This window comes from Glycine soja, chromosome 20, assembly GCF_004193775.1.
Source record: "Glycine soja cultivar W05 chromosome 20, ASM419377v2, whole genome shotgun sequence".
NCBI classification, from domain to species: Eukaryota; Viridiplantae; Streptophyta; class Magnoliopsida; order Fabales; family Fabaceae; genus Glycine; species Glycine soja.
The window spans coordinates 42,554,867-42,566,624 of record NC_041021.1 but is presented as its reverse complement, the minus strand read 5'-3'; the positions used below and the strand labels follow the sequence as shown (position 1 = coordinate 42,566,624).

Genomic DNA, 11,758 nt, shown 5'->3' with positions numbered 1-11,758 from the left:
ATCAAATTTCTTAAAAGAGGGGAGGGGGTAAATAATCAGAAAGTTCATGGTTTCCAAGAAAATTTTGGCCAACTATCTCCTTACTAATTTAGGAGAGATGTAGAATAGACTACAGACACAAGATCATGAACAAATGACCTATATTTGGACAGAGTCCCAAATTTCGGCACAATGTCCCACCGTTGAATTTGTATCTCTTAAAATATCAAAGACATGTGCTCATGTTATAAGCTACAGTGACAAATAAGAACAATAAATATAAATAGATATATCTTGTTTAAATTGTCATCCTTAAAAAGATGAAAGCATGCAACTTTTTTAAATGATCATGTCGCTACTAACTAACTTTTAATCTTATCCATTCGTATATCAGTTATATAGTCTAGATTTATAATTCTTACATTATTAAAATAATAATTATTCTCATTATATACATACATATATATATATATATATATATATATATATATATATATATATATATATATATATATATATATATATATATGAATGTATTTGTAGATATGTTAGCTTTCATTCCAAAAAGTTGTGTAGCCATCGCATTCAATTATGTAATGTTCATATGAGCTACACAATATCGGATGATGAATATTTGGTTATTTACAAAAAAAGAAGGATGACTCTGTTTTCAATGCTTATGACTAGAATAATCCCCACTGTAAAGCAAAAATATTGGCACTACCAAAAGCGTATTAGAGGAAAATGATTTAACCATGTTTTACCCTTGTACTTCATGCAGACTCGGAACTTCTGTATCTATGGTCATACAGCAAGAATGAAGAGGAATGTGGATTTTGGATGTCAAGATCTATCCCCTACAACCAATATACACAAAGAAGATTTTGAAAGTTAGCTGATATGAATCCACCCACCAAAAATCTTTTTTTTTTCAGGGGTGGTGGTGGTTTATGACCAAGAAATGTTTACCTGTCGCATCTGATTATTGCAGGGCATGGACGCATGGTATGTGCTCTGGATTATAGGCTCCTAAGTAAAAATTTCTTAACATGTTATACACAGATGCATATTCCACATATAATCAAAACACTTGATGGCTGGAAAAATAAACACCTGCAATAGTTGAGATTGACCAGGACAATCCTGTTGGTTAGAAAAGATGTTTGGCGGTTGTAACGTGTTAGAATTAGATTGATGGTCCAGCACATGATTAGTCTGTTCATACATACAGTGAACCACTTGATTGGCTTCAAAACTGTACATACCCTGTACCACAAATGAGAAAATCAACAAATTCTCTTTTGTGTACACAAACACACACACACACACACACACACACACACACACACACACACACACATATATATATATAGAGAGAGAGAGAGAGAGAATATATTCTTTTAAAAGTTATGAGCATTATGTTTGCTGATAACTGCAAACAAATAATATGATCACAAAATATACTATCATATCTGATAAATGATAAAAGATGACCTGCAGAATGGGATTTGGTGATGCAGAATGAGATGAAACATATGCAGATGAGGGGCTTGAAATGCACACAACGGTATTTGGTGGAGATACTTCTACATTCAAAATCCTATCAGAATCAGCTCCATTAAAAGTCATGGTTGTTAGATATCCCCTATCTGATGTAGCTCTCCTGTCTTTTCCTCCATTTGCTCTGTTACTTTCATCCTGATCCTCAATTGCATGTCCATTCAGAAAGATCTCTGCAGGCTCATTTTCTGAAGCATTTGCATCAATATTACTTGAGGTGATAACTTGACCTTCCTCAGCTTTTAATGCCAAGATTTTCTCCACTCCTACCATCACTTCATCAAGTTGCCTTGCAGAAAATTGGTAAGCCTCCATAGATTCAGAGGCTCTTACCGATAACTTGAGCAGTCTGTGGCACAAATCTTTGTAACAGCTTGCGACAACCATGTTAGGATTACCTTGCATTGTTAGTTGCTTAATCTCCCTAAGATTTCCCAACCTTGCATCTCCTGTCCATCTATCCAAGATGTACTGAGATGGAACTACTTTTATGTTTGTATGATCAAGAACTTTTAGTGCATGGCTACACAGACAACCAACCCGCTCAAACTTCATACAACTGCAGACAACTGTATCATCAGAAGAATTGAAGGTGACATTGTATTGTCTAGTATGCCCAAATGTATTTGCTTTGTACTCTCAATCAATGATCGATTTCTACTGTGTTGGTTAACAAGAACATTTAAAGATTTCTCATATGCTCCCTGAAATACTTCAAATGCTCTTGGAGTATAAATATCACTTGCATGCTTCAACAAAACCACATTACCCATTAGCCTTGGCAAACACCTGCTCATTTTCCTCACTAGCTTCTATTTCTTTATAACGCTGCTCATCTACTACCCTTTCAAAATGCTTAAAAAATTGAAGCACATCAAGGTCGTGATTTAGATAACTTCTAAATTTGTGAGACAAAATCTCACCTAAATGAAAGCCTTTGATGTCCACAAAAAATGTATTCTGACCAAAGACAACAGCCCATTTCTCTTTCTCTATAAATCCATCTCAGCCATTCATTTTGCTGGAGGTTATACTTCTCCAGCATAGCCTCCCAAGCACGAGTAAATTCTTCATCCTTGGGATCATAAATACTTCTCCTTAGATCGTTTGCAAAAGATTCAGCATCCTTAACGACATGGCTGAGGTATTTCAAAGTGTTCTCATACAACTGCCACACACATGTACAATGGTTTGTGTCAGATAAAACCGTATTGACTGCTTCAATAATTACAGCTTCTTGTTCTGTGAGAATGGCCTTTGGCTTTTAGCCAGACATTGCATTAATGAAAGTTTGGAATAGCCAATTAAATGATTCAGTAGAATCATCATACAGAAAAGCAGCAGCAAAGATTAATACTTGTTTGTGATGGTTAACACCTAAAAACTGTACAAATGGCCGAAGATCTTTGTTTGTTCTGCAAGTTGTATCCAAACAAATTACATCACCAAAATGGTCATAATCCACCACCATATTGTCATCAGCCCAAAAAAGATTGCTAACCTTGTCTTCAACATCAAGCTGTATGGCATAAAAAAATGTTGGATTTTCGAAGTGCTGCCTTTGGAAGTAACCAAGCAAACACACCCTGCTTCTCCTTTCCCCATATCTCTTTCCCCCACAGAATGAATTATCATAATTCATTGAAAGTAGATCAAGAGATTAATGGGTACTTATTTTTTTATTCAACATATCTAGTGCAGACTTTGATTTAGGTCCCAAACTGTTGTTTGAGTCAGCTTCCACAGCTTGAGCAACACTAAATTCATTTTGCAAGTTTAACATGCTAGCACTATTAGAGTTTGAGTTTATATTGTCATGATTATGTTGTGATTCAAAAGGGTGACCTGGTATTTACCATCTGGTTGCCGATTGACGATCATATGTGCCAAGCAGCCAGATCTTGTTTCCTTCCGATGTTTCTTCACATTAGCATCTCTTTTGTCTTTCCATCCCTCTTGGGAGCAGGTAAACTTCCTAGACACCACCTGACCATGCACCTTACTCCTATTTATCCAATCTTTTCTAACATTGAAACCCAACAATCTGGCATACTTGTTATAGAATCTGTATGCATGATCATTGGACTCAAATTCCGTACCAATTCCCAACACAGTATCGCAGCTAAGTACATTTGCTGCAGGAGGACAGGATTGAGAGTCACTAGCACGAGCAACATTTGGGCTGCAACAGTTCTGCTCCACATTCAACTCCAAGTTATTCGACGTCTGAGGTCCAATATCAACATTCCCTTCATGCACAGAACCAAACTCATTTTGATCCCCATCCATTATTAAAAACCTTCACCAAATTGGGAGAAATAAGCAAATTAATTTAAGTGTTTAATAGGCACGCATTATCAACTAATCAACCAATAAGAAATCAAATTCGGCATGATTTTTATAAGAGTCAACCAACTTACCATACATGACAGATATATTGATTGGATGACACTATGAAAGTGTACTAAGTTCGGTTGGATTAACCGGAGATACAAACACACACACACACACACTAAAAAGTGCATATGTTTATTCTTAATTTAACTTACTTAGCTCATAAAAAAATATGAATCATAAAATAGACCCAACTACGATGAAAACTAAGTTCATGCCAAATCCACAAATAATGTTTCAAACCCACCTGGTTTCAATCTGCAATTTGCACAATGACACGTTCAATTTCACTATTAGAATTGCAATCCAATAAATAAAAAGCAAAGGCAAACACTAGAGTTTTTTCTGAATGATGATTCATTATCGATCATGTTCATTACAAATTCTGCTGAGGTTATGGTGATTGCAGTGCAAACAACCCTTACCGGTAGCTATCCAGAGCCGTGATTTGTAGTTGGATTCATTCGAATGCAGAGTTATAATTAGTTGCGAAAACACATGATTTGGATTGGAGCTGCTTCTATCCCTGAGTGCGAAGAAGCAAAACAAAGGGAAATAACAACTCTGCAAATACTAACACGATGGAGAAGATGATTCTGCTCCTCTTCGGATATTAGCAGATAAAACGCATAGTTGCACCGTTTTTCATTAAAATTTTAATAATTTTTTTTACACAAAATAATATTATTTTTAAAAAATTACACAAATATTGTATTTTTTGTTTCGCTGTCACAGATATTGTATTTGAAGGAGTGTGCTTATTATTATTAACACTTCTCTCATTAGAAATATCCCTACAAGAGAGGTTGCTATAAATGCAAGATTTATGAGTAATTTTTAGAAATTTTAAAGTATTTATAATATATGATTAACAGTTTTTTATTTTAAATTTACAAGCTTTATAATGTTTCATAAATTTAAAATTTTTATTTTAATATTAAAATTGATAAAATAAATGTTTAATTTGAGTCACATTAAGTTTTAAAAATGAAAATTAATTCTTTACTTGATAAAAATAAATTAAACAACGATTATTTATTATTTATATAGATAACTCTTTTAAATAAACCATTCTCAAATCATATGTTGTAATGATAAAAAATTGTTAAACAATTTCTTTAATTTTAAATAAATGTAATTTATTCTACTGTTTTTTTTTAAGATTAAATATATTTGTAGTACTTTAAAATAAAATTATCGACTCATAAGGTACTGTGGCTTGGTTGAATAAAGATCACCTTTGCATTTTATAAATTGCTCGTGTCTTAGTTAAATCCTTCGCAAAACAAATCAAGAAACGAGATATGTATGTCTATAAATCACATAAAGCATACTAAAAATAAAAACAAAAAATCTCACAAATTCTGTTTATCTTATCACGGGTTAAAATCTAGTTTGGTTTTTAAAAAATTAATAATACACACTTATTGCCACTTGTAATTTATGGTACTTCTCGTATCTATTTTAATGAATTTTATTTCTTAGGCGGATAAAAAAAACACTTATTGTTATTTATTTTTTAATTAGAATATGTTAGTAAATAATAATAAGATATTATGTTAAAATATATTCATATTATAATTATAGTTTACTAATGTACTTCAATCAAAAAATAAGTAAATATACGTTAACAAATGTTTTTGGAGTTGACTACTTGTTATACATTAGTAAATTCCTTTTAAAATATATTTTAAAACTATTTTTACATATTTTTTAAAATAAAAAAAAGTGAGCATAAAATTATATTTTTGTAAATATTTATGAAAAAAATAAAATAATATTTTCTTAAACCAGGCTGTAATTTTTCTCAAATTGTTTTGTGAAAACTGTTAACTCCGTTTGTTATCATCGTTTTCTCTAGGTGTTAATCACCAGACAAAGCCGCTAAAAATCACGTCCTCAAGGATTATTAGGCAGTTAATGCCTCTTTTACTGTCCAAGTAATATCACAATTTCACGTAACATAACAATATACCTGGACTCGGTGTTCTGCACAGTTACAGTGAAAATGATTGCATTGCATGTACCCCCTACCCTCAAAAAAAAAATGTAAGTTAAAAAGACAAAGGAATATATTGAAAAAAAAGGAAACCTAAAGCAGTAAAAGAGAAAAATTAACAACAAAAAATAAAATTAATTAGTCTTCTCAGAAGCTGCTGGAGCCGTCCAATACTTCTTCATAGCAAATAGAAGTTTCTCCCTTTGAAGAGGCCCATCTTCATGGTCTACAATTATACTATCCCATTCCAATCCATTGACGATGCTCTTTACTTTTACCAATATGTCAGCATCATCTCGGATGATAACACATCCTTCAGGTCTAAGAATCCTATCCATTTCTAGCAGAATGTCTTCCAATTCACATCTACAACACATAATCACCATTAGTTTGCTTTCTTAACATCAATAAGAACAAGAGAGTTTTACACATTGAAGTAACATATAAAATTCAACATATGTAGACCAATATGTTACCTGTTACTGTAAAGGCTGAACACTGAATCAGCATGAATTAGATCATAAGTTCTAGGATAAGTAGACATTGCTTCACACCTGCAAGAGAACCAAGCAACTCATTAAGCATATTAGAAACAGATAGATTCATCCAACATGGGACAAGGTATTATTATATGGTGCTAACCAGTCATGATATATTCCAATCAAGCCTCGTTCATATATGGCTCCAAGTGTGTTAACCTTAGCCTGAACAGGAACCACGTTCATGACCCAAACAGGGTCCTCAATTAGTGCAGCGGCAAATCCACCCAAGTAGGCATTCATATCCAAAAGATTGCGGTATCTCTCAGTTCCTAGTAGATTGTTCACTGTCTTATAATGTGATACCCTTTTCTTCCACAGCTCATAATTTTTTGAATAAGTTTCGGCTGTAACCCCTTCTATGGTACCCTTATAAATCCTTGGTGGGATGGATTTTAATCTCTTTGGCCAATTGTCCACTACCCCACCAGCAGTTTCTTCTTTGCTAGACACTACAGGAACAGGACTCAGACATGTTTGCATATTGGTGTACCTGAAAGGTGACCAAAATATTTATAAAAACAAATGGAAAAAACTTGACACATTAAGAATGAACAGAAGACATGCATGCAAGGAGATTGAACAAATTACCAGGCCTTGTCAGGGTCATTTTGTGCATTGCAGAATGATCTGTTTTGGGTGAGTTTATGATTGGCCTTGCAATCTAAATGGTTTTTTGGTTTCTGCCAGATGGCAATATCGTCCTTCTCGACTAGCTTGTTCCAACAAAGGCTTTTGGCTACCTTCTCAATTTTGGTCTGCTCTTCGTTCAGTTCCTCCTTTTTTCTCTGCCACCCTTTCCAGTATTTCTTCCAATTGATTGGTGGCCCAGATAGAATCCAATACCCACCAGGGCGTAGAAATCGATCCACTTCGTTAAGAAAAATCCCATCTGTTTCAACAATTAAGTGAAAAAGAATAATTTTCTATACAAGTTACTACTTAAAATCATTAAAGGTCTCAAGTATAGTTTGTGGTGTGATAAATAAGAATATTAGTGTATATGGCATATAGTATACCATATTCAGCCCATGGGATGAGGCAGCGAGAGCAATGGGAGATGTCAAAAGCCCTGGAAGGGAAAGGAAGCCTCTTGGTGGCTAGGATTCCAATGAATGCAGGAACACCTCGCTCAAGAGCAAATTGAACTTGTGCTTCGTGGGTATCCCTTGGAGCAATTGACAATGTTAGGATATTGCGTGATAGAAGATAGGCTCCCCAACTAGCAACCTGCACACAAAGTTTCATAAATATAGTAGTATTGATTGGTAAAGTAATCATGTAATACACGAATTTGTTAAATTTAAATAATTTTAATATGTATATGAGAAGAAGAAGAAGAATGTGAACTATTTATGTTGAAGAGGTCATGTAACTTATTAAGAAAGAGTATAAATTTTTAAAAGCTTGTTTAAGTATTTAGATTTATAATATGGAATTATATATATTTGTTTTCTCCGAAAAATGCAGGATTTGGATTAAAAAAATTTAAAATAATTATTTTAAAAGTTAATAAACTTAATTTATATCAATTTATAATAAGATGATAATATAAAAAAATTTAAAACTATATATATTCTTTTATTATAAAAAAACTACACTATTTATTCTTGTTTTAGTGTAAAATAATATTCTTAATTTCTTACATTATTTTTTCACTATATATATGTTTCATAACATCATGCTTATTCAGTAAAAAAAAACAATCATACTTATTATTTGCAAACACAAGGCCAGCGGATACAAATCAAATTAAAATTCAATATACTAATAAACTGAACCATTGAAAAGTTTTCTCCAGAATTTAATATGGATAATTCAATTAGGACAATAGACAAAGCAAGCCGTTACAATTCTTCTATTTTATCTAACTCCCATTTGAAAAACAAATACATTTCCTTAATTTTAGTCAATATTTAACTTAATAGTATATTTTAACTCAAAACTTTAAATTCAATTATCTTCTCTTCACTTATATGATATTTAACTTAAACAGAATTTCACTCAATTCAAGTATCTTCTCTTCACTTATATGATATTTAATTTACGCAGAATTTCACTCACATTTATACTTCAAGAATAAAATAAAAGGTATTCTTTTTCATGCATTCCCACATCTCTAGTTGAAGATGTAACACTACACTTAATATATTTAAAATATTTTATTTGTCCATATGCATCAAGCCTTCATCTCAATAAAATTAGGGAAACATGATATTTCTTATTTTAAATGAGATATTATTTAATTATTGAGAGTGTTTTAAATACTCTCAATAATAGAAATAATATTACAACTAAAATAAAAGATGTTATTTTTATTCAATTTTATTGAGGTGAAGGATTTAGCTAGGTGGAGAAATAAAACACTAGTAGGTGGAAAAAGTACTTTTCAGACATTAAAAAAAATTGAGATAAGAATTTCACAATAAACTCTTCTAATTACAAATCGGGACAATAATTATCTCAGCAAATATTCTAATAACTAATAACAAATTTTGATTGATCCGTCGTGTACATTTTGCACTGACACGGTGAAACAGCCGTTAAACTATTGATTTGTAGTAACGTAAAAAAAATCTTTTACATATCAAAATTTTAAATAATAATAATAATTACTATTAAGTTAAATAAATATTTTTGTAAGGAGAAAGAGAAGAGAAGAAGGGTTACCCCACAGCCAGTATCGAGAGCAGTCCGAATAGAGCCATCTTTAAGATTAATCAACATTCCGATATCCTCAATGTAGGCGTCAGCGCCGTTGGGGAAGGTGGTTCCGCCGCCGGGGAAGACGAAGCGGTCGCCGTCGGAGCGTATCCAGTTCTGCACGGCCTTCTCCACGGTGAGCTCACGGTGGGGGACGTTAGCGAACCACGCGCGGTCTCTACTCGCCGGCCAGGGGAAGGGGTTCCGGTAGCCGTGGGGGGCAGGTACCCTACACTTCAAGGGCTCTTCGGGACAGTGCCTTTCTTTGTATATCTTTCTGCTACGTTTGTACCTCAGGGACCTTTGCGGGTCATGGCACGGCGTGTACTCGCTGAAGTTGGCGCTGCACCGAGGGAAGGTTTTAGAAGACTCGGCGCTGAAGTGGTTGCACGGTGCGGAGAGGGAGAGGGCGGTGGTGAGGCGCGATCCTCGGTGAAAGACGGCGAGGAGGTAGGAGGTGATGCAGAGAAGGACAACGAGTGCGTATATGTGTGCTTTTCTTCTTAAGTTCAAAACGCTGCGGTAGCGGGAAGAAGAAGAAGAATCAGCATTCGCCATCGCTAGCTGTTTGGATTCTTGGAGAATCTTGGAAAATAAAGAAGATGGGTATTGTGTGTGTTTATATGACTGTCAGCGCGCAAAGACACAATCAAAGAGAAGATTTCATTTGCTTTGTTGTAAATCTTTGTATGTATTCGTATCCTTTATGTAACGCAAGTACGCAACTCCAGTGATCTCGTTCTAATGAGTTACGCAAATCCTCCACTTTTTTCTTCTTCTTCAATTACTATTAAAATTGTTTTTTTAAATAAAAAAATATAGGAAAAAAAGTAAAGTGGGAAAGAGGAGATTAATTTGTCTTTCTACCAAAACAATTAATAATGTATCCTTTGACGATAGTATTTTTTTATTGGTTTTTAATATACGATAAAGAAAATATTTAATAAAATATTAAATGTACTTAATATTCTAAAAATATAAACAGTATATGATATTTTTTGTTTGATAGATGAGATTATCAATGAGGCAGTGTTTTTGTGGGAAGGAAAGATTTAGATTTTTCACTTGATTGATTGATTTATTCCTCAATTAGTTTGACCTTTTTTTATCAAATTAAAGATAATATAAAAAGATTTATAATAATTCAGATATCCTTTCTTATTAAAAGTTAGACTCCTTGATCAAATGGTCACAGATTTTATAACTTTTTATAAGAAAAGAAAGTAATTAATGTACATATACTATATATCAGTTGAATAAGAACGCGTTTCCATTATGTTTCAATTAACAATCTATATTTTTGTTTATTTTTTCAAAATATTTATTGATTAAAATCATATATATTAAATACAATTATGTATTTTTTAAATAAAATAAATATTTATTATATCTGATGACTGATATATAAAATTCATTAATGCTTATACTGTTGATTACAATATTAGAAGAGAATCATTTAAACCAGAAGAAGAAGAAGAAGAGAAGCATTTATTACACTTGAAAAATAAAAAAGCATTTAACTAACATAAAATTTAGACTTCCTTGCTAAACAATCGACAACTTGATTGACTTGTTTACAACTTAATAATTTTGAAAATGATTCAACTTCTTTGTGCAGCTCGTGATGATATATTCAGACTCATCATTCATGAAATAACTTGCATTGAGACAGTCCACAACCTGTTAGCCATCGAGCTCAAAGGTGATTTGATGTAAGTGCATATTTGAATTCTAATTTATAGCTGTGGGAAGTGCAATTGCTTTTGCTTCCTAAGATGGAGTTACACCAAAAAACCATATTGTCATTGCAAAAAACAAAATGACACAAGTGATTTTTTATGCAAGCTCTAACTCCAAATATTTTAGAATCACAAAAGAGGCGTAGACTAAGGTGGTGAAGTAGGTAAATTTGTGTTTGGTGGTCAGACAAAAAGTAACCAATTATATTACGTATTTCTTGTATTTTGATTTATTTTAATATTTATTATTTAATAGGGATTGACCATTTTGCCATTAATGTTGCATTTTAAACAACAAACACAAGGTGGTGTCCAACATCGATTACCAGAATCAAGAATCAGATGCAATGAAGAGTTTATGTTGTTATTGTGCATGCTTCCGGTCAGTGAGATTCAACATGGCCAAACGAAATGTGACACATACTATTTTGTGGATACCATCCCATAACTTTTTATTTCTCCTCCTCCAGAGACACCAAAAGATATGGATTTAACTTCTTCCACTTGTTCACTGTTAAGATTGTTGAGGATAAAGATGTATTTCTTGAGATCTTCCATAGCTTCAGATGATTGTTGCCACCTTTATCAAATACCAGATTTTGACCACATTGTTTTTGCATGTTGGCAACCAAATAACACATGCTAATATGTTTCGGGACAATTTTCACCCAAAGGACAAGCAATTGGACATTGAACTCACTTCAAAGAGAGGCATTGTCTTGTAGGAAGATAATCCCTAAGTTCTCCCCAAATCAAAAAGCTTCATTATTTGCAAATCATCACTTTGTCTTCATCATGCGATAAGTAAATTGGAATAGATAAAGTTTGTTGCACATCACGATCTT

The 11,758-nt window shown here is 33.0% G+C and overlaps 1 protein-coding gene and 1 pseudogene across 1 annotated transcript; both read right to left on the bottom strand.

Annotated features, from left to right (window-relative positions):
- Nucleotides 1-527: 527 nt before the first annotated feature.
- LOC114402489 lies at nt 528-4,542 on the bottom strand (annotated as a pseudogene).
- A 1,318-nt stretch (nt 4,543-5,860) lies between these two features.
- LOC114402490 (probable methyltransferase PMT16) lies at nt 5,861-9,773 on the bottom strand. Its single transcript, XM_028365087.1, has 6 exons — nt 9,142-9,773; nt 7,491-7,701; nt 7,063-7,363; nt 6,575-6,964; nt 6,409-6,486; nt 5,861-6,298 (listed from the first exon to the last, which is right to left on the bottom strand). Exons 1-6 carry the CDS (start codon nt 9,730-9,732, stop codon nt 6,067-6,069), a joined length of 1,803 nt encoding a protein of 600 aa, XP_028220888.1. The 5' UTR covers nt 9,733-9,773; the 3' UTR covers nt 5,861-6,066.
- Between the last annotated feature and the right edge of the window lie 1,985 nt (nt 9,774-11,758).

Bases quoted from the DNA above. Each gene is read 5' to 3' on its own strand.
- LOC114402490 (XM_028365087.1), bottom strand. From the start codon at position 9,732: ATGGCGAATGCTGATTCTTCTTCTTCTTCCCGCTACCGCAGCGTTTTG. The intron at 7,702-9,141 runs GTAACCCTTCTT...CTTTGTGTGCAG, and splicing joins CTCTCGATACTGGCTGTGGG to GTTGCTAGTTGGGGAGCCTA. The intron at 7,364-7,490 runs GTATACTATATG...TTGTTGAAACAG, and splicing joins CATCCCATGGGCTGAATATG to ATGGGATTTTTCTTAACGAA.